Source organism: Bufo bufo, chromosome 2 (genome assembly GCF_905171765.1).
Source record: "Bufo bufo chromosome 2, aBufBuf1.1, whole genome shotgun sequence".
Lineage (NCBI taxonomy): Eukaryota > Metazoa > Chordata > Amphibia > Anura > Bufonidae > Bufo > Bufo bufo.
The window spans coordinates 643,081,363-643,106,068 of NC_053390.1; the positions used below are offsets into that span (position 1 = coordinate 643,081,363).

Sequence of the window (24,706 nt, forward strand, 5' to 3'; positions counted from 1 at the left end):
CAAGATGCAGGCGGCGTATATTACACCACACTTTAATACTGAGGCACAGTAATTCTATGTATAAATTTTAAAATTAACTGGAATTGTGTCAGCAGGTGAACAAGATGCAGATGAGGATATATTACACTGCACTTTAATACTGAGGCACAGTAACTCTATGTATAAATAAGCAGATTAACTGCGAATGTGGCAGCGGTTTAACAAGATGCAAACGGCAATATTTTACACTGCACTTTAATACTGAGGCATAGTACTTCTATGTATAAGTTAAAAGAGTAACTGGGGTTGTGGCAGCAGGTAAACAAGATGCACATGGCGATTAAACTCAAGCGGCACTGTCCCTGCAGTCTCCCTATGCTCTCCCTACAGTGTATAAAAACTCTCCCTATGATCTCCCTACACTGTCCCTGCACTCTCCCATCCAATATTTATGGCTTTCTGTAACGCTGTCCTTAGCACATAAGTGCTTTTCATGTCTGTCCCTAAGCTCAGCTCACAGTGAAATTGTGGTGACCGTGTGGGATGAGGCTTTTTATAGGGCTGTGACATCACAGGGGATGGTTATTCACTGATTGGCTGGCTGCACAGCATTTTGGGTGATCTTGCGTTCCCTGGCTTCTTACTTTTACTTTGTAAGACATGCAACAGCTATTTTAAGAAAAAATCTGATTTGTTACCACGAAGCGCGAGGGAATTCCGATTTGTGGCAAATTTAATTTTTCCTAAACTTTGGATCGAATTCCACTTCGGATGCCTTGATTCACTCAACACTAATGACAAGTAACACCTCTATATAGATAACACAGAGTCCACTATTCACAATAAGTGATATCACAGCTTATTAGCTCCCTCCAAACCTCCAAACCTCTGCACAGGTCAAAAAGCATGCCTAGAAAACTCTCCCTCAGAAGTTAATAGAGTCGGCTCCTGTTCATTGTATCTATAACCAATATAGCTAGTCTCAAAAGACAGGAGGTCTTAAAATATTTTAGGCATAGTGACCGGTGTGACAACTGCAGGTTTTTAGAATTTTATTTAAAATATAGATAGACATGGAAAGTTTGTTTAATATAAAAAAAAGTGATTTAAACAATAGGTCATTTTCTTCCCTTTAAAGGGCTTCTGTCACCCCACTAAACTCATTTTTTTTTTTGTGTACTTATAATCCCTATCCTGTCATATTGCCATACATTATGTTATTAATAATTTTCGTTCAGTAGATTTAGCAAAAAACTTACTTTTATGATATGCTAATTACGCCGATGACGTCACCGAAGGAGAAGACGTCATTGGCGCAGGCGCACTGAGGGAGTGCTGAGGAGGCGAGCCTCCTTATCTCAGAGCGCCTGCGCCGAATCAACACAGGCGCGCGATTTTTTAAATGCTGACAGGGCTGGCCAGAGGAGGAGATCGCGGCTGGCCCTGTCAATCAACAGAAGGAGAGGGCGGTTTTCTGCGGCTGCTACCAGCAAGTAGATGCCCTACTTGCTGGTAGAAAGGTAATTAGCATATCATAAAAGTAAGTTTTTTGCTAAATCTACTGAACGAAAATTATTAATAACATAATGTATGGAAATATGACAGGATAGGGATTATAAGTACACAAAAAAAAATATGAGTTTAGTGGGGTGACAGAAGCCCTTTAAGTCTGCAGCATTTTAATTTATGCTGCGGCTATTGACTACAGATTTCACCCTTTGCAATACACAGGGTACAATTTTGGAATTTTGCCCAGTGTCACCATACTCTTGTTCTGATTTTAGGTGTCTATGGATATTCAGTACACAGATTTTTCTCACACCCAATATCTGTCACTTCACTTGTACGATAATTGTGTATTCACAGAATCAGAGAAATCCAGGACCAAAAATTGGAGACAAATTCACTTTTCAGTAGATGTGTACAAGATATTTATAGATTAAAGGTTGTCCCCGCAGCATGTTCATACCTTCCACTGGGAAGAGGAAGGGTGGCACGCAAAACAATCAGTTACCATAGAACAAAATGGGAAAACCTTAAAACTCGATGAATATACTTTCCTGGCTAGATGTTCTGTATGCTATTCAATCACTGCGCTATCTCAAAGGAATGTGTTTAACATGGAAAAAATGTACAAAAATGTACACATGACAGGCAAAAACACTGATATGAAAAGATAACCTGGGCTGACTCCAGATTTTATTAATGTCTCTTTCATAGCCTTTGGTAACAGTGCCATGCTAGACATATGTACTACTCAGTTAAAGGGCTTTCATGTACAATAATAAGGTACTTGTAAGGAGCAGGAGTTGAAGCCATGCAGCCATACCATAGTACAATAGTGATTTTAATGCTGGGAGAATAAGAATGCTGCTTCCTCATACAATCAGATGGAATTCCATTCATCTTAAGCAAGAAACTGAATGATCTCATCTACAATAACTGAAAACCATAGTATGAACACCTGAATAGATGTGGGGAGGCTGTCTCAAAACTACAGGTTAAATTAGGTCAGATTATTATAATGTAGTAGAAAATTGCAGCACACTGTATTTTTCTTTGCCGTTAGGTTATGTTTAATTCGTATATCATCATATGATCATCATGATCTAGTGCAATTACAGGGTATATAAGACAGTCATATACAAATCAATGTGGTGACCCGACATTTCGGCCTGTCAGGGCCTTCTTCAGCGGATTATAATCTGTAGCTGGCTTCCTGTAGTAGGTGCCCCTTGCTGGCACCAGCAATAACGGTGTGCGGTACTCCAAATTTAACAGATTATTATAACGTATGAAAAGAACAATTGCAGACCAGTACTGATGTGATGGACCAGTTAGTGTGATGAGGAATAGAAAGCCTGCATATTGTGTTTGGCTTTGCATGCAATACAAAGAGAATTAGTATGAAAAGTAAATAAAAAAAATTAAAGTCAGCGATTTACAAACTTTTCTGGGACTTACATATGTTTCCTATGATGAACATACTCTTAAGCGATAGATATGTTATAAAAAATTTTGCTTCTTAACCACTTGCCAACCGTCTGTATATGTCCAGGCAGTCGGCATATATCTCTCCAAGAAAATGATAAGACATCCATGCAGAGATGGTGTGACAGCTGGGATCCTCAGAGAAGGCAGGGATGTTTTTTTTAGAGATCAGAAAACGGCATCAACGTACTCTGACTATACGTTCATATGACTGCTGAGGGCCATGAGTCTGTGCGAGCTGATGGGTCTTATCAGATCCAGATCAGCTTTGCAGTGAGGTTGTACAGTAATGTACAACTTCTCTGAGGGTTGTATTCCCCCTCTAATTGGGGCTACTATGTGAGCCCCTGTTACAGGAAAAAATTGCAATAAAAAAAAAATGTAAAGTTAAATATCCCTCAAAGGTCTTGCTAAAAATAAAATAAAGCCAACGTAAAAAGAAGAAATAAAGATAATGAAAAATAAAATCTACCACAGCTTGTAGCCCCACCCCCACCAAACATAACTCATACCTTCCATATGTCAAAATGACCATTTTGGAAAGTGGACATAATTTTTTAAAAAATTTAAACAAAAAAATTTTAAACTGAAAAACACAATTTCCCCCCTTTTTTTTTTACATCTTTCCTATTATAAAAAACTAAAAAGTACAATAAAAATGACATAAAAATAAAGCCTCACGTATGACTGAAAAAAGGTGCAAAACTTAATTACATTACCAAATGGGAAAAAAAGCTATGGCTTGTACTGAAAAGCGGAAAATGCGACTGGTCAGGACGGGGTGTAAATAGTCCAGTCTGGAAGTGGTTAATTTCCTTCTATCAACCCAAATCAACAGCAGTCAGGCTTTTTCCTATTTGTACTGTAATATACAATATAAAAGAAAGAGTGTGAGCCCCCTGCTCCCCATTAGCAAATGGTGAGGTTTTAGTCACGGTTCACCTAATGGTGGAACACAATACAGAAAGTATTGAGAGTCAGCCCCCCAAGACTATAAGCAGCTGGGGGTTGTATAGCGAATACCAGTATGAATACACTTATTCTTAATGGGGATCTATCAGCGTCAGTAGGACCCCTGCCATTAAAATAAATTCCACCTTTCAACACAATGTAATTTTTACCTCCTAAATTCTGTACTGATTAATTTGTTCATCGTGAAGGAGAAAAGAGATACCTATTAGGTTGCTGCAGAAGCCACTAGAAGAGATTACTGCATGCTCCTTATACATAGAAAGAGTAGCATAATGCAGTAAGCCCCAAAGCCCCCCAGCTGTAGTGCAGACAAACAGTATGGTACAAAATAGTATCTTTTAACTCTAGGTCTATAGGACCCTTTATGCAGACCAATAAGGAACACTCATTCCCAATAATTGCCCCATGTAAAGGTACTGCCAATCATCCGATGAAAGAGCTTGTTCATGGGGTGAGAGCATTGCTGATGTGGACACCAAAATCATTGTCTCTGGGCAGCAGATCGTTCTGTATAAACAGGTATCTGGTGCTGAGAAACAATGAATCTGTATAGGGATCGCTGTAGTGAAGCAAATGCTGCAAATGCAGTTTTCACCTCCTCTAATGATCAGGCGGTTATTGGGAACAAACGGTTCATTTGCAATAATTGCCTGCTTGGTAGGCCCATGTAAAGAGGCCTTATGCAGGTGCAAAAACAGAGCTCAGACTACTTAAAGAGAACCTGTCACCACTAAATGCAATCTGTAAGCAGCATGTTATAGAACAGACGGAGCTAAGCAAATTAATATATAGTTTTGTGGGAAAAGATTCAGTAAAATGCGTAACGTCTGCATTTATATCTCTGCTCTTTGTGAACGTAAGGCCTCCCTCATGCACAGCTATCATTGACTGACAGCTATCTCTCTATACACACTTATAGAGAGAATGCTACCAGTCACCCATGTACAAGTCAGATCAGAAAAAGCTGAGATTTCAATGTACAAATTAGAAGTTTTACTGAATCTTTTCCTGCAAACTATATTAATTATTAATCTGTATTAATTAAATTAATTATTAATCTGTATTAATCTGTATTAATTAAACTATATTAATATTTATTAATCTGCTCAGCTCCTCCTGCTCTATAACATGCTGCACGCAGATTGCACTTAATTTTGTGGTGACTGGTTGTCTTTAACTAAACTAAATTTAACCAGCACAGATACTTAGATATGAGGAAGCACTGTATATGACAAATTGGGAAACAAATTGAAAACTTTTTGACTTTGCAACATTAAGCAGGGACAGTATGTGTTATCCATCACCCTCCTATGCCTCTTACACAGCCCCATAAATAGAAATGCATTTGCAACAAAACACAATGCAATAAAGAAGCACTTGGATCCTTGCAATGGTACTGAGTAGTAATAAGAACTTTTCAATAATAAAGTGGGAATTCTGCATATAAACATTCCAGTGAAATATACACAAAGATGGCAGGGTTAGTCCCGGCGAAAAGGTCAGCATACTGAGGGACACAAAATGTGCTACAGCAAGTGTGAAGAGTCAGGGTAAACAGTGCGTGTGGTGATAATATAATAGTTGCCTTGGTTTAATTGGGGGTGAGGCTAGTCAGATAATGAATATGTACATGAAGTTCATATTTTAAATAGCATTACTTGTAACCAGGAATTGTAAGTATAAGGTTGTGACCTACCCTGTTATAAAATATTTCAGAACTTTGCAATGTATGGCTTACTCTTCCACATACTATACCTTGAAAAAGTATTCATACTCCTGTAACTTTTCAACATTTTTTAACGTTACACCCACAAACTTAAATGTATTTTATTGGGATTTTATGTGATAGACCAACACAAATTGGCAAGTATGGGTGGAGTGAAAAGAAAGTGATACATGGTTTTCAAAATGTTTAATAAATAAAAATCTGGAAAGTGTGGCATGCATTTGTATTCAAACCCCCTGAGTCAATACTATGTAGGACCAACTTTCTCTGCAATTACAGCTACAAGTCTTTTGAGGTATGTCTCTCCCAGCTTTGAACATCTACAGGCTGAAATTGCACATTCTTCTTTGCAAAATAGCTCAAGCTCAGTCAGAGTGGATAGGGAGCGTCTGTGAACAGCAATTTTCAAATCTTGCCACAGATTCTCAATGGGATTTAAGTTAGAACTTTGACTGGGCCATTCTAACACATGAACATGCTTTGATCTAAACCATTCCATTGTAGCTCTGGCTGTATGTTTAGGGTTGTTGTCCTGCTGGAAGGTCCTCTTTTCCAGTCTCAAGTCTTTTGCAGACTCTAATAGGTTTTCCTCCAGGGTTGCCCAGTATTTAGCTCCATCCATCTTCCCTATCAACTCTGACCAACGTCCCTGTCCCTGCTGAAGAAAAGTATCCCCAAAGCATGATGCTGCCTGCACCATGTTTCATGGTGGGAATGGTTCCACCACTAAACGGTACACCAAATACCATGTACTCCAACACCACTAAGCCACACCTCCACTCAATATTAATACCAAATATCTTTATTAAGGTCTCATTAAAACATATATGACAATACTTTATCACTCTAAATTTAAAATTGGATCCCATATGTGGCAACCAGGAGGTCGTCACCAGCAACGCCAGTCAGTCCATATACATAAGAGGGTGATACAGGAATACACACCCAAATAACCTAAGTTGTCTTCCTATTCATAAGAACCTCATCACAGCTGCACATATCATTGATAATAACAGCGTTGGGGCCAACAGACAAATAGGAACCCACCCTCCTCCATACACAAATTAAGGCAGACATAAGTCCATCCATATAAATAAGTACATAAATCCCTGGCATGTGCAGCATGATTGGAATAGCAGATCCACAATACACCAGGAAGCAACAATATAGGATTAAAGAAACAAGATAACAAGATAAAAACAGACCGCGATGCTGGTGTGCCACCTCCGCTTCCCCGACGTACGTTTCGCTCTTGCTTCCTCCAGGGGGTATCCCTGTCCCTGCTGAAGAAAAGCATCCCCAAAGCATGATGCTGCCACCACCATGTTGCACGGTGGGAATGGTGTGTTCAGGGTGATGTGCAGTGTTAGTTTCCTGCCACATGGCATTTTGGATAACAAGTTCAACTTTGGTTTCATCTGACCAGAGCACCTTCTTCCACGTGTTTGCTGTCTCCACTCCATGGCTTGTGGCAAACTGCAAATGGGACTTCTTATGGCCTGCTTTCAAAAATGGCTTTCTTCTTGTCACTCTTTCATAAAGGCCAGATTTGTGGAATACACGACTAATAGTGGACAGATTCTCCAACCTGAGTGACCATGGGCTTCTCTAATTTGTGTTCTCCTTGCCGGGACTGTCAGTTTAGGTGGACAGCCATGTCTTGGTAGCTTTGTGGTAATGCCATATTCCTTCCATTTTCGGATAATGGATTGAAAAGTGTTTCATGAGATGTTCAGAGCTTGGGATATTTTTTTTCAACCTAGCCCTGCTTTACTCTTCTTCACAACTTTATCCCTGACCTGTCTGGTGTGCTCCTTGGTTTTCATGATGCTGTTTCAATCAAACCTCTTAGGCCTTCACAGAGAAGCTGAGAATACAGTACATACAGGTGAACTCTATTTACTATTTCCAAAGGCAGTTGGTCACACTGGATTTTATTTAGGGGTATCAGAGTACAGAAGGCTGAATATAAATGCATGCCACACTATTCCGATTTTTATTTATTAAAATTTTTGAAAACCATGTATGATTTTCTTTTCACTTCACACCTACTTGCTACTTTGTGTTGGTCTATCACATAAGATCCCAATAAAATACACTTAAGTTTGTGGGTGTAATGTGAAAAATGTGGAAAGGTTTAAGGGATATGAATACTTTTTGTACTGTATGTGGATAGTGGTGTGCCAGGAAATCTTATATATAGCCAGGGCTTTTTTTCTGGCGGAACGCACCGGAACGGCGTTCCGCCACCTTTTGACATCGTAGCCTGCGATGTATAAGCGGGGAGGGACTGGGAGGAGGAGCTGGGGGCCGGTGCGTTCACTGTGCTCCGGGCCCCAGCTCCAGTAGAGACTTATAAAATGTGTAATTAAATGAATAATGATTCCTGCTGCCCCTCAGTAAGATAACTTTCAATATATTGTACTGTACTCACAGCCGGCTACTGTTATCGTAATGCAGGCGGCCGGGCAGACGAGCGGCAGCGTCACTGACTGACGTCACCTGCCTGGGCCGCCTGCTTCATTCATAAAGTAGGCGGCGCACGCACGTGACGTCAGTCAGTGACGCTGACGCTCGTCTGCCCGGCCGCCTGCATTACGATAACAGTAGCCGGCTGTGAGTACAATATATTGAAAGTTATCTTACTGAGGGGCAGCAGGAATCATTATTCATTTAATTACACATTTTATAAGTCTCTACTGGAGCGTCAATGGGGGGTCTGTGAATGGCACTGTTATGGGGTGGGGGGGGTCTGTGGATGGCACTGTTATGGGGTGGGGGGGCCTGTGGATGGCACTGTTAAGGGGGGTCTGTGAATGGCACTGTTAAGGAGGGGGGGTCTGTGGATGGCACTGTTATGGGGTGGGGGGTCTGTGGATGGCACTGTTATGGGGTGGGTGGGTGTCTGTGGATGGCACTGTTATGGGGTGGGGGGTCTGTGGATGGCACTGTTATGGGGTGGGGGGGTCTGTGGATGGCACTGTTATGGGGTGGGGGGGTCTGTGGATGGCACTGTTATGGGGTGGGGGGGTCTGTGGATGGCACTGTTATGGGGTGGGGGGGTTTGTGGATGGGACTGTTATGGGGTGGCGGGGGTCTGTGGATGGCACTGTTATGTGGTGGGGGGGTTTGTGGATGGCACTGTTATGGGGTGGCGGGGGTCTGTGGATGGCACTGTTATGGGGTGGGGGGGTCTGTGGATGGCACTGTTATAGGATGGGGGGGTCTGTGGATGGCACTGTTATAGGATGGGGATCTGTGGATGCCATCCCCAGATCCTCCACCCCATAACAGTGCCATCCTCAGATCCCCCCATTAACAGATTAACAGTGCCCTCCCCAGATCCCCCATTAACAGTGCCATCCCCATCTGGGGGGTTTCGTTGCTGGGCTGGACTTTTATCCCCCCCCCCCCCCCCAAATTTTACTTGCGGTCCTAGGGTTGGGTAGAGGGGGCGGTCCTAGGGGTGGGTAGGGGCCGGTCTTAGGGGCGGGTAGGGGGCGGTCCTAGGGTTGGGTAGGGGCGTGGCCAGGGGAGGGGGGGTGAGTTCCACCACCTTTTCTCTGAGAAAAAAAGCCCTGTATATAGCATAATGAAAAATGATGTTATGACACAGTTTGGCCAAAGATTACAATTGGTCACATATTCCAGTTGACCTTGACATCAATGGAGAGAATATTACCAAAATTACTCAGACAGATCTTTTCTTCTTCACAGCTTTTATAGATATCTACTGGTGCTAGAGATTTCTAATAATCTAATAATCCCTTTCTTAAAGACTTATAAACTTTTCCAAAAACTTGTGATATGTCATAGAGACACATCAAAAGATTAGATATCAGGGTTCACGCCTCCACCGATCCCTAAAACGAAGGGAGAGAAGCTTGAGCCTAGCCCTCTATCCTCTTTGCACAAGACGAGCTCTATAAAAGTCTACGGGCCTGTCTCGATTCTGTCCTCAGAAGTGAGGAGTTCAATATGCGCTCACTTCTCTCCCCTCATTCTAGGGATTGGTGAGAGTCTCAGCACTCAGACCCCCACCGACGTAAACTTTTGATTTGTCTTAATAACATTTCAAAAGTCTTTTGAAAAGTTAATCCCCCTTTCATAAAAATAATGTCAGTCCAAATGATAAACAACATATTCAGATGTGTATGGGGAGGAGAAACACTTATTTTGGAGTAAAAATCTATTATTTACATTTGTTTTCATTAAACATTTTTCAGCAGTTTGTCTTTTACAGCTTTCAGTTTCACAGCAGCAGCACGCTGTTCTTCTGCTTCTCTCTGAAATTCGTCAGAGAGCTCCTTAATCTTTAGTCCTTAGCTGTACTTTCCTAACAGCTCATAAACACACATTTAAGCTATATAATGATGAAACTTCTGAAGTCAAATTGGATGTACACATTATTCTATTTGCTAATTAATTCATATAAGGTCTCCATTACATAATTTTATCTGAAAGGAAGAAAGAGAAGATGTGTCATCAGAATCTGGCAGCAGGATCTGGACCGGTGACATCAAGTTAATGTAGCTCAGCATAGGAGAAATAGAGTAAAAAATGGGTTAATGCAACATATTTACAATGCAAATGTCAGTTCTTTATGTACATTTATCTCTCCAGTAGCACCTCCAGCCAGGGACATAGCTAAAGGCTCACAGGCCCTGGTACAAGAGTTCAGCTTGGGCCCCCCCTTTCCTCAGTGCTTTGTGGCCAGGGGCAGGGAAGCACATAGCCTTCGTGCTGCCTGATGCAAAAAATGAAACGTCCCCCCATCATGCAAAATTCTTGACCTAACCCCTTCCCCCGGCCAGAGGTGTAACTTGACCAACATGCACTTTCTATATTACCAGTGTCTTCTTATGTGGCACAAAGGTCTTTAGGCCCCCTTAGGCTCCAGGGCCCGGTAGTGACCGCTACCTCTGCACCCCCTACACCCATGCCTCCAGGTGTTTCTCTTTCTAGACAGTGGAGAAGAAAATTTAGTAGGGGGGGAGCATTACATACCACAGTGCTATTTATTAGTGGAGTTGCTGGGGATGTGTGTGAGAGACTATTTTCCATGCAGGTGAGGAGGGGGTTAGCAATATGTCATTACAATGTACTACTGGAAGACACAGGAGCTTGATGATCACATAGGAGGAGCTGCTACCAGGGGCGGATTGGGAACTTAAAGTGGCCCTGAAAAAAATCTAAAAGTGGCCCCATGTTGTAGGTGGGTTCAAACTGACAGAAAACAGGCCAAAACAAGTATGCGTGGACAACCGAAGTAAGGAGGGTCTGCAATACTGTAGTGCAGCGCAGAATACCGCTCCAGCAAAACCAAATACCACAGGACAGCACAAAAGACTACCACCCTCGTCACAGTATTCAACTGTATCACCATCATAAGGACATACAGTTGAGTTCAGAAGGGCACCTGCAGCCATTGAGCATCAGATCATTATGTACCTGGCCTGTGGCTATCAAGAGGGCTTGAGTGGCCCCCAGGGCAGAATTTCCCTGTAGGGCCTTTGGCCAATCTGCCCCTGGCTGCTGCCTACCCATACAGAGAGAACCCCTTTAAGGATGGGGGCGCATACAGACGTCAATGTGAGGTCCTCCATCCTTAAAGAAGGACATGGTTGTAAGCCTTCTCTATCATCTAGCGGGAAATTTATCACACCCTGCACTGCAGAATGCTGGCTTCGCAGAATCACAAAATAGGGTGCTTGCAAGTTTTTGGCATTTCTTGCTAAAAAAAAGTGTGACTTTTTGAATTTTTACCCCACTCGCTCCAGATTTGAAAAGTAGGTGGGAAAGTGGGTGTGATTCGCGATAATTATTTTCACTTCACATTTCTCACGGCAACTTAAAAAAAAAAAAAAAAAGTTGGAAACTCACAGCATGCACTATCTGATAACTTTGGTGCAAAGCACGTCAATGCAGGGGGAAATTTATTATCAGGGAAATATTTGAAGTCAGTGTGGATCATTTACTAAAGATGACATTTCACACATCATACTTGGTAAACTCCCTGCTGGTGGAAGATGGCAGAAGCCTCTTAATAAATCTGTTGCATCATCTGTGTCCCTAGAACAGAAATCTACTCCAGAAAGGAACTAAAATAGATTACTATACAGGTGAAACTCGAAAAATTAGAATATCGTGCAAAAGTCCATTTATTTCAGTAATGCAAATTAAAAGGAATTGCATTAATGCAACTTAAAATTAGAATATTGTGAAAAGGTTCAATATTCTAGGATCAAAGTGTCACACTCTAGTCAGCTAATTAATCCATACCCCCTGAGCAAAGGGTACCTGAGATTGTGACTTTGGGGTTTTCATAAGCTGTAAGCCATAATCATCCAAATTATAACAAATAAAGGCTTGAAATATCTCGCTTTGCATGTAATGAGTCTATCTCATATATTAATCACTGCAAAAAATGCACCAAAATGATACGCAACTGACAATACTAGCTAATTCCTCAAGCCGATGTTAAAAGCTGAGAACTTTGCCAATATCTTCCAGTCAGGCACATATCGGAGCCCCTCATGCACCACGTCACGGTGTCTCAGCAAGCATGGGTCCTACCACTCACCTACCCATGGTGTGTGAACAGGGTCTGAACAGTGCTAGAAGCCAACTCACAGCCAACTCACAGTGAGATGGTTTCTAGCACTGTTCAGACCCTGTTCACACACCACGGGCAGGTTAGTGGTAGGACCCCATGCTTGCTGAGACACCGTGACGAGGTGCATGAGGGGCTCCGATATGTGCCTGACTGGAAGATATTGGCAAAGTTCTCAGCTTTTAACATCGGCCTGAGGAATTAGCTAGTATTGTCAGTTGCGTATCATTTTGGTGCATTTTTCGCAGTGATTTCTGTATGTATATATTTTTTCATCTGCACAATGTATCATTTTGTGTAAGATGTTCTTGTGGTGCATGCGGTCTGGCCCGGCATCCTCCATTGTACGCATTTTTTGCTGGGGATTGCCGTTATCTGCGGACCGCATGCGGAGGAATTGCTCCCCTGGATATAGACACGCTACAGTGTCTGGGTTTGGAGCATTTCCACCCGTTTAGGCCACTTTTTTCAGTGAGTGTTTATCTCATATATTAGTTTCACCTTTTAAGTTGCATTACTGAAGTAAATGAACTTTGCAATATATTCAAATTTTTCAAGTTTCACCTGTATATGCACCAGTCTTCAGGAACACATATTGTTAAATGAGTCAGCCCACTGAGCTCCCTACCATGGTGCATCTCCTACTGCTCACATCCCACCCACATTTTGTGACAGTATTTGCGACTTTTGTACACCAACGAACTGGCATGGAACATTAGTACATGACCTCCAGTGTCTGCATTGGTGTACTTTGCACCAAATTTGTTGCACGCTGCTTGTTACATTTGGCATATATTTAAACGTAAAGTCTGCTTCACATATATCAGCTGTGCCCAGCCTGTGGTTTTATGTGGGAGCTGGACACAACGGATATACAGTACAGACCAAAAGTTTGGACACACCTTCTTATTCAAAGAGTTTTCTTTATTTTCATGACTATGAAAATTGTAGATTCACACCAAAGGCATCAAAACTATGAATTAACACATGTGGAATTATATACATAACAAACAAGTGTGAAACAACTGAAAATATGTCATATTCTAGGTTCTTCAAAGTAGCCACCTTTTGCTTTGATTACTGCTTTGCACACTCTTGGCATTCTCTTGATGAGCTTCAAGAGGTAGTCCCCTGAAATGTTTTTCACTTCACAGGTGTGCCCTGTCAGGTTTAATAAGTGGGATTTCTTGCCTTATAAATGGGGTTGGGACCATCAGTTGCGTTGAGGAGAAGTCAGGTGGATACACAGCTGATAGTCCTACTGAATAGACTGTTAGAATTTGTATTATGGCAAGAAAAAAGCAGCTAAGTAAAGAGAAACGAGTGGCCATCATTACTTTAAGAAATGAAGGTCAGTCAGTCAGCCGAAAAATTGGGAAAACTTTGAAAGTAAGGGCAATCGAGATGGTTTGGGGTGAGCTGGACCGCAGAGTGAAGGCAAAAGGGCCAACAAGTGCTAAGCATCTCTGGGAACTCCTTCAAGACTGTTGGAAGACCATTTCAGGGGACTACCTCTTGAAGCTCATCAAGAGAAGCCAAGAGTGTGCAAAGCAGTAATCAAAGCAAAAGGTGGCTACTTTGAAGAACCTAGAATATGACATATTTTCTGTTGTTTCACACTTGTTTGTTATGTATATAATTCCACATGTGTTAATTCGTAGTTTTGATGCCTTCATAGTCATGAAAATAAAGAAAACTATTTGAATGAGAAGGTGTGTCCAAACTTTTGGTCTGTACTGTATGTGAACAGCGCTCCAGTGCACAAATCCGGCGTCTATCCACCGATGCCAGACAGAAAAACTGATCATGCATAATTTTTCCGTCCGGAGCTATTTGGCATCCAGCATCACAACTGATGCGGCGGAGGTATTAGAACATTCCAGAGGCACATTACAGAGAAATTTCCTAGCGGGCCGATGATCAGGGGCGACCCAAGCTCTCCTGATGGCCGCAGTTGCCCTCCTGAACTCAGCTGTATTACCGTCCTCAGGATGGTGATACATTTAAATACTGTGGATAGGGCGGCAGTATTTTGTGCTGCACTATGGTATTGGGAGCTTTTTTTTTTTCACTTCTTCAAAATTTGACAGTAATACATCGGGAGCGAAGCTCATAAACATAGCTAATAGGGATCCTAGATCCGAAGTTGCTTCACTAAAACTTTGTTTTAATGCTGTACGGTGATTTGTGTCCATTGTAGCTGGCCAGCTAAGACCTGTCCTAGGTTGCTAACATAGCTTATATGTTTATACAGCTAGACCTGCCAATAACCTTAATACAGTTCCTATGTTTGTGTGTTAAAGACAAAAGCAGAGTTATTTACAGTGACTTCATGTTTGGATGTCATATAACTGTTGTGTATTGTGTTCACAGAAGCAGAAAAGATAGTATGCCTTTAAGATTCATTATATGGATGTGAGGTAAGCTCAATGACATAGCAGAAACAACAGAACGAATATAGTTAAACTGTTGTTGCTGGGCAGGAGTCTAGACCCATCACAGCCAGCCTCACACACAGCAGGAGTCTTGGCCAATCACAGCCAGCCTCACACACAGCCTGTGTGGGAAATTCCGTAGCAGGAGCTGCTAGAAATTATTTACCAGAGAGAGAAGCTGAACAGACATTCACTCCACTAAGAGCTGTGTTTTATGGAAGCAGAGAGGCCAAAATAGGTATTGAAAACAGTTATATAATGTTCCTACTGTTATTATAGTGATTAGAACTGTATACTGAACCAGTTATATGTGTGCTTACTTACAGTTCCACCAATTGCAAACTACAAAGTTCACAATTGCATACAAACGAACTACTGAGCCATACAATCATACAATCCAAACAAATTGCATACAAATGCAAACTGCTCATACCAGATCATAAGCAATTGTATAAGGCAAACTGCAAACCAAGTAAAGCAAGTGAACTATTAGTTAGACCTCAGATATACCTTTCAGAGAGATCATAAAGTGCTTAACTAACTTAAAGTCAGAGTACAGATACTCAAGAGAGAAATATATCCACCATTTTATGTTGAATGACAAGATTGAACAGTTGAACCACCATCTTATGCATACCGCCATCTTGTGATATCTTTTCAACACGTGTTATGTACATGGACTATCTGCTGCGGAGGCGGCAGTGTTATATATGAAGAAAAGTTGAAGTTAATAAAGAAGTTATTTCAAGCATTTGGTGTGCTCTTTAAACCTACTGTTTCCATAGAACGGCGCTAGAGGAATTACAGAGTAACAGACAGTCTGGTTAGACTAAAAAGTCAGAGATATTAAAATTTCTTCTAATGCCACAGCGCAAAAGGCACTTCATAGTGCTGCGCCTGCCACATCCATACAGCATTCAAATGTATTGGCTCCGGCAAGGCAAAATTAGTTATCACCAAAGTCTTGCGGGACTTCGGTGAATAACTTCGGGATTAGATTTTTCAACTTGAAAACCATTTTCCCACTTGGTTCTGAAGTCGGCTTCAGTACCGAGGTACCCGCCAATACCAAAGCCGACTTCGGATACCTGTCTTAAAATGTTTTTCAAGTTTAATAATCAAATGCCGAAGTTATTCACACGACTTCAGTGATAACTCATTTCTCCTACCCGGAGCCCATACATTTTAATGCTTTGCGGAGACGGATCTCTGTACAGCATTAAAACGAAGTTTTCAGCGAAGAGACTTCGGATCTCGGAACCAAAGCTTGCTTCGCTCATCCCTAATAGCTAACCATAACCACTTTGAAGTGAGTGTAAAATTGTAAAAATACTAAAAAAATCTTATTTTTTTTGTGCACAAGTGACCCCAAAAAACCTGCAAAGCCCTAGACTGTGACTTTTTGAAGCCAGAATTTTGGAGTATGGGGTGTGATAAATTTCCCCTGCAGACTCAAGCAAAGCGGACCTAGGATTCTTTCACACTAGCGTTATTTGTTCCAGCAGGCTGTTCCGGCAGAGGACAGACAACCAGAGCTCTCTGGATCCGGCATTGCCAGATATTAACGCAATGCCCGCCGGTCTCATAACTATAATGGGGTCCAACGTAAAGCACGCAGTGGTATTTGTCTGGCCAAGTCCCGGCATATTTGCCAGGTAGCTGCTGGCTCTCTGCCGGACCCTATTATAGTCAATAGGGCCGGGGTAGATTGCGGTAACATCCAGCAATGTCAGATCGAGAGACACCGTCAGACTGTTCTCTGCCTGAACTCATAATGCTAGTGTAAAACCAACCCTCATGATACATCCCCACATCCAATATTTTGGCATTAGCAGTAAGGGCTCATGCACACGAACATATCTTTTGTCTGTGTCCGTTTCTTTGCGGCCTATATGCAGAACTATTCACTTCAATGGGGCCGGAGAAAAGCTGAAATTACTCCGTGGGCATTCCACACGGCGGAATGCACACGGCCGGTATCCGTGTTTTGCGGATGTTAGGGTACTTTCACACTAACGTTTTTCTTTTCCGGCACTGAGTTCCATCCTAGGGGCTCAATACCGGAAAAGAACTGATCAGTTTTATCCAAATGAATTCTGAATGGAGAGAAATCAGTTCAGGATGCATCAGGAGGTCATCAGTTCAGTCACTGAACGGCATTTTGGACAGAGGAAATACCGCAGCTTACTGCGGTATTATCTCCGTCCAAAATTTTGGATCAGTTGAAAAGTATTAGTGCATTAAAAATACCGCAATGCCGGATCCGGTAAAAATGTGAAAAAACATATAACGGATCCGTCATCTGGAGAGACGGATCCGTTCTTGCAATGCAAGAGACGCATCCGGATCCGTCTACAAATGCTGTCCATTTGCATGCAGATTGCCGGATCACTCTGTTGCAAGTGTGAAAGTAGCCTTACCTGCTCCACTTCATAAAATGACTGATATTAAGGGGGCTGTACACACCTTCGTTCGCCTGTATATTAGGTGAATTTCTAGGTCAGATTGCTGCGCAAAGGTCATTTGCGCCACAATCTGCGACTTTTCCCCGCTCTCGCCAGGTCTAAAAAAGTGTGTGTGTGGGGAGGGGGGGGGGGGGGGGTCTGCGGGGATGGGCGGGCAGACCCGTCTCATTCATCATTGTCTACGTCTGTATTAGCCATAGAAAATGGTTTAAATGTAAGAGAGCAAGAAAGCTGTCTTACATTTAGAACTGGCGCTGGATGCGCCAAAGTTATGTACAGGCCGGCGCCTCTTCAAAACTTTGGCGGAACCACCGCCAGCTTAGGGCTTTATTAAGACCGGCCTTTTTGATTTTTTTAAATGTGCCCCTATGTTTCGCATCCGTTAAATGTATACTTTTTTTTTTTTTTTCAGGTGATGCTTCACTTCTTCAAATCTTTCACAAAAGGTTTCACACAAAAAATGTATATTTTTTTAGTAAAAAAAAGAAAGGTTTCACACAAACATTAATGGTATACGTCAGATAGACCTGAAAGCTGTGAAGGGTCCCGGGTAGGACTGCCTGCAGCCTGCCCTCGGAGCGCTATGATATCATGCAGCATCCTCCGTCACAGGGCAGCGGCCAGCATCTGAGGGAGTTCACAGACTTGTATACAAATTCCAGCCCCGCTCCGGTGCCTGGCGTGTGTACAGGGGGCAGTGACGTCAGGGGGCGCGGGGTGGCAGCACCTCCTTGTGCTCCACTTAAAAAGAAGCAAAAAGAGGAGCGAAACATGAGAGCCCCGAGGAGATGTGAGAGCAGCACAGCCCAGGCAGCTGGAGAGGACCGAGCATTCCTGCACCGTGCCAAACTCCCGGGCACATCCCGCGGCGCTGAGCCCTACCTGCACTCAGGACACCTGGCCACAAGATGCTGGCCTTCCAGTGGATGCTGATTTGGGGGGCTGCTGGGCTGCTCGTTCTGGAGTGTGAAGCTAAATATGGGGAGAAGAGTGACTCTGGGGTCAGGAGGAGAAGGTGCCTGAATGGGAACCCCCCCAAACGTGTCAAAAAGAGGCATAGGAAGTTACAGAGCCTGGAGCTGGGGGCAGCTGGATGTAGAGGACTGTACCCCCGGCTCTCCTGCTGCCCCAAGCCTGAGAGTGCGGGCATGCATATAGATCCCAAGGTAAGCAGTCACCCTCTGGGGGCATAGACATGGGGGTGAAGTGCAGGCTGGCACCATGGCAGGGAGCTGCACGGGGCACACGTGTTCAGAGCTGGGGCTGCAGTGCTTTATCAGCTGGTTATTATATGAATGCATGATACAGTCACTTCACAGAATACAGTCACTTCACAGAATACAGTCACATCACAGAATACAGTCACTTCACAGAATACAGTCACATCACAGAATACAGTCACATCACAGAATACAGTCACTTCACAGAATACAGTCACATCACAGAATACAGTCACATCACAGAATACAGTCATTTCACAGAATACAGTCACATCACAGAATACAGTAACATCACAGAATACAGTCATTTCACAAAATACAGTCACATCACAGAATACAGTCATTTCACAGAATACAGTCACATCACAGAATACAGTCATTTCACAGAATACAGTCACATCACAGAATACAGTCATAGAATACAGTCATTTCACAGAATACAGTCATTTCACAGAATAAAGTCACATCACAGAATACAGTCATTTCACATAATACAGAATACTGTGATTTCACATAATACAGTGACATCACAGAATACTGTGATATCAGATAATACAGTCACATCACAGAATACAGTCATTTCACATAATACAGAATACTGTGATTTCACATAATACAGTCACATCACAGAATACAGTCATATCACAGAATACAGTCACATCACAGAATACAGTAATTTCACATAATACAGAATACTGTGATTTCGGATAATACAGTCATATCACAGAATACAGTCACATAACAGAATACAGTCACACCACAGAATACTGTGATTTCAGATAATACAGTCATTTCACAGAATACAGTCACATCACAGAATACAGTCATTTCACATGATACATAATACAGTCATTTTACATTATACAGTGATTTTACAGAATACAGTAATTTCACAGAATACAGTCACTTCACATAATACAGAATACAGTCATTTTACATAATACAGAATACAGTCATTTCACCTGCAATATATGGATGATCTGAAATGTTTATAGCCTGGTCAGATACACTTCAAACAAGCCTGATTAATATTAAAGTTGCCTGCTGAAATGCTGATAGTTGTAGTTCCACAATGGTCAACATGTTTCCGCTAGGGGTGAGCCATAGGTTGTCTACCAAACCTCATCTTCTGAACTCTGCAATCTGATAATGATCTGCTTTTGCTTGTATTTCTGATGTGTCAAGTGTCCAATTTGCCTGGTTAATATCAGTTGCCGAAGATGATAAAAGTCTGTATCAGCCAGCTGGAGCTATGCTGGGAGTTGTAGTTCCATAGTAGGCAGCACATTCCACAAGAGCTACACTAGGGAGCCACAGGTTGTAAGATCAAGGAGATCTTCCGTGTAGGTTATGCTTTTAGAAGCACCATCTGTGCTAACAGCTCTTGACACTAAGAGGCTCCAGAGCATCACATGTGAGGGGAGCAGACGCAGTCCATCCCATGCTACATGATCACAAATTTCTAGAAATCTCAGGGCTCATCTATAGTCCTGAAACTTTTAATGGATTGCAATTGACTATATCGGCTGCTGTCCTGCTCACCGTTCTTCAAAAGGTGTCACATTTATATATAAAAAAAGACCCTCGTGTCACTACATCCGACCTTTGTGGGTGCTACTTTTTAGATTTCAAGATAATATGTAACATAAAACTGGGGTCAGCAACCTCTGGCACTCTAGAAGTTCTCAAACTACAACTCCCTGAAGGCCCCATTTACTTCTAGGGGAGTTACAAGAGCAGCTAAGCAAGTGTGCATGCTGGGAGTTGTAGTTTCACAGCAGCTGGAGTGCTAAAGGTTGTTGACCCTCTAATATATAACATCGAATCTGAGACCGGTTGTGCTTTCTGTAGGTTCCAAGTATATGAAATGGGGCATGGATATGACGGATACTTGTGAGGGTAACGCCCAATTAAGAACAGGTGTGACACGCTAAGTGAGCCAGCATCACATCTGGTGGGGTCCACGTCTATGGACGGTAGAGTTCTATGTTAAAGTAATACTTGCTGCCCTTGATACATCAGAGTAGTCACAGCCAAGTATGACTTACCAAAGGTGGCAAGGGGACCTAGTCTTATCAGCTAGTCAGCCATTCGACCCGCCCTCTGCCCATCACACCGATGTAATGTCAACATATGGAGCCTTTGTATGTAAGGGGTTAACGGTGAGGTGGTATGTGCGAGTTTGTATACACATGTCTATAGTGTTTGTGTTAGCATCTGTGTACCTTTTAATGGTGTTTATAAGTTGGAGGGAAAGGATGCGTGCCTGTATGCATTTAGGTCCGGTAAATATACACTGCATATGTTGAAGCTAAATCTACACTATATATATATACATACACACACAGAGGAAATGTTGTGTTAGTGTGTAAACAGGATTTCTATACATCTAGGTAAGCAGAATTCTGTTTATGCACAGAGTGGGTGGGAATTTCCTCGTGTCATAATAAATTCTATAAAACGCGTAGGCACATGTTTAGGTTTACTTGTATATGTTTGTCTAGTTAGCCATAAATAGGAGTGTGAAGTAGGTGGACATGTATCCGTGTGGAGAAAGACTTGGGTCTTCACAGTCACAAAAAAGAACTTGATACATTATGTCAACTTAAAGTAAATACTCACTAAGGCGTGAGTGGTAGTCTTACCAGGACTGGATCCTGGCGTACTAATGAGATGGTTGTTTTGTGGTTTGTTGTTGCTATAGCGATTACCTCAGATGCTCAGGCATTGTACCTCCGCTACATCTTACCCATACCATGGACAGAGACATCCTTGCAAACAAGCCTCATGTTACAGACCACACAGAAAAGATCTCACTTCCAGCCAAATTTTGTTGAAGAAGATAGATTGCTGGTGTAGATGTTGATCTTGACACGTTCAGAGCTTCCTACACCTCCTGCAAAGTTTAGAAGATCTTGGCTGCCTGGCGTCTGAGTGGTCATTGATATCTGATGGCTAATATAAGTTTGATCGCAGTGTTTTATCCATGGGTTTGCTAGCCTTATATGTTAAGTGAATGTAGTCTATAGCTTCTAAAGGGTTCTTGTTGAGTCTTATGGAACAAACGAGGCTTCTTTTCTTCAAATTGGCTGTGACAGTAATGTATTTGGCGTGCTAATAATCCTAGCAGCTTGCTCCTCTATGCAGACCATTGTTGTGGTGTACGTTAAACAACACTTGAAGAGTCACATGGTGACTAAACCTGACCTTAGGTCTATTGGCTAGTGATATCATAGAGCTTAATGTCACTCCATTATTGGCTTTAGTGAGCTGTGTTGGAAAGCTAAGTGCTTGTGCTCTGGAGTTTATTGCCCATAGAATAACTTTAGTCTTTCTACAGCACCATAAAGATAAAAAAATGCTAAACATTACATGAATAAAATAATATTCTGAAAAATGTCTCAAGTAACTAAAGTTGTAAGCTTACCACTCTCATCCATCATTCACCCTAGAATGGCAAATGTGCCATTGACCATCAGGTTGCATATGTTGACCCAACTGGTTATGAGTAATGATGTTTTGGTCAGGTTCTGAATCAGTTTAAGGCAGTGACTGGACAATAGAGGACTGACTCTCAAATGGTGAATGTGTTAAATGTGCCCTTTGTATTGTGCATTTATCTGCATTGGTGTTAAGGAATTATTTCATTAACAATCAGCGCACGTGAAGTAAACCATCAGGTGTCCCTTTTTCCGTACCCTGGTTTTGGTTTAATTAAGAATTCTTCACTGGCAAGTATGTTGTTGTCAAGGCCTGAGAGACTCTTGGAAAACTTGCGTTTCAGCCTTTCTGGCCCAAGCACAGTAAAGAAAAATGGCCATTGCTGAATCGAATTTTTATGCTTAGTTCACGGTAGATTTCATTCTATTCTCATGTAAACAGCTTCTACGAATCAACATATGTGTCTGGGTGGTATCTTTCACTTTGTTTTGTAACAAAAAGCCATATTGCATCATTTAATTTGCTCAAGTCATGCAAATAGAACAAAATCAATAGGACAAAAAGGGGTCGACTTCTCCTCCTCCTCACTAAACTGCTGCCCACACACAGAGTCTTGTTGCTTATGGCAAAAGAATAACAACACCATTGTGTTTGTTAGTTGGTTCACTAATGGGTGAAACTGGAGAACATCATTCTCCTTCAGCCCCAGCGCTCTGTCCAAATGTTCTTGCCTTTTCAGGGAGAATTTGGGCCAGGCCCCTTTTCTTATCCCAGATGAGTGAGAACTGTCTTGCTGCAGGTTTTAGTGTCAGTTTGTCCATTATTCTCCAGTGACCAGGAGCAATTTATGATTCTGGGCATGGGTAAAGCTCCATGTTTATAGTGTTCCAGGACCACTGAGGTTAGGCCATGATTGAAATGTACTGCAAACAGATGGTTTTAAGCATGTGTAGATTCATGCCCTAATCCCTTTCTCTTTTTATTTTTTGCTGCATTGGAGCTTAGAATTCTTTTGTATTCTGGGTGGGTGTCCACAATAATCAATGGGCCTTTAAGATTTATTGTAGGCTAGTCAATAAAGTATATAATTGATACTAAGCCCAAAAAGGTGATTGGGCCCAATTATCCTGTAAAGCCCTCAGTCACATTGAATAATTACAAGCTGGATAACTTGTTGTGTTGACTCATAATCAGAAGCTCTAATATGGCAATATAGAGCATCAAGGCTTTGGTAGATTTGGTAGAATTCTAGGTGTGATTAGGAAGAATGGATAGTAGGAATGGACTGTAAACTTGATAATTAGCATATGTGTTTAATTTCTAGATTGCCAAATCAAACCGTTTACCGACTCACCTTCGCCCTTAGGCCTGTTACGGATACACAGAGTGTCAGTAGTTGTTGTTTGAATATGGTTCCTAAAGTGTGCTCTTTTACAATCATCTGTTTGCTCTAGTTCTTTAGAAGCAAAAGCTTTTTGTCACTCTCATGACTAAACAAACAATGTCTCCTAGACTCTTTTGTAAAAGCCACCAGGGTATTATTACTTCTTTACCTACTCACTTAAAATTGAATTTGAACTCTATAGTAATACAGTTCAGGTTCGCAGATCTATGTGTACATAGGACATGGATATTTTAGGGAGGAAACAATGTCTTGTATCGAAAAATTCCAGGCATACAATGGAGTATGTTCCAACATTTTTCTAGTAAACATGAAGATTGGCTAACACTGATAAAACATGACATGAAGAAAGTTCAAAGAGTGTGTAGGTATCACAGTCACTTTCTCCAGATGTTGAGTATGGTCTTAACTTTCAGTAGATCAAGAGATTTTGTTACAAGGCTTGTCACAGAATATATATATATATATATATATATATATATATAAAACTATAAAAAGTTATATAAAAGGCTGAAATTACAAGTGTTTAATGGTAAGAGTCTACACAATACAATATGTACATTGACAAGGATTAAATCAGATCAGTGGTCCAAACAGATCACAGTCCAGTTAGGTTGACAGTAAACAAACAGAGACAATTAGAGTTATTTACTAGGACATTTCTGAGGTGCATCTGCACTGAAAACATACATTTGGTTTTTATTACCTATTTTGCACTAGAGAGAGAGAATCCTACCATAATTGCTAATGAGTTTTAGTACAGATTTGCAAATTGTAAATATCAAGTGTTGGGTTGAAAGTTAAAGATTTGGCCAATTGGAGCTCTCATATGGAAGCCTTAAAGGGTTGGTCCAAGATGCTCAAAAACCTCCCCAAAGCCAGGAATTCTGATAAAATAATAAAATAAGCTATACTTAACCCAATTCATCCCCTCCGCCTCCAGCAGCACCACTTCGGTCCTACCCTCCAGGTTTTGATAACTTGTGACATGCTCCTATATGCCATGTGACCACTAAAGCTAATCACTGGCCTTAGCAATTATACATCATGAAATCCCCGAGGCGAGTGATTGGCTCAAATAGGTGAATATAGCTTATTTTCTTTTATTTTTTCACAATTTCTGGCTTTAGAGTAGTTCCTGTGGCAGATACCTTAGATTTGTCATGTCCCATATGCTATTATATTGGATAATAGCCACTAGTATATAAAAAATATAGAAAGAGCAACAGTAGATGATCTGACCTAAGGATCATTTTTAGTATCATATATGTGACTATTATTGTGAGCGATCATAAGGTGATCCCATCATTGGCAATAGTCATTATGTTTATGACCAGCTTAAACATATCAACATATATTCACATGTCTTATAAGAACAGTATGAGAAATAACATCCAGAAAGACAATGTGGCCTGTGTCTGATAGAGCACTTACATGTGCCTCTCTGGGTTTCATTGCCTTG

At 41.7% G+C, this 24,706-nt stretch overlaps 1 protein-coding gene across 2 annotated transcripts in view; it reads left to right on the plus strand.

Moving 5' to 3' along the window:
• The first annotated feature begins 17,936 nt into the window (after positions 1 to 17,936).
• LOC120990009 (hedgehog interacting protein) overlaps positions 17,937 to 24,706 on the plus strand; it is a 121,381-nt gene continuing 114,611 nt past the window's right edge. For both annotated transcript variants that reach the window (XM_040418506.1, XM_040418507.1), the window contains exon 1: positions 17,937 to 18,347. In XM_040418506.1, coding sequence (XP_040274440.1) covers positions 18,090 to 18,347 — 258 coding nt within the window. In that variant the 5' untranslated portion in view covers positions 17,937 to 18,089. The remainder of the gene's footprint in view (positions 18,348 to 24,706) is intronic.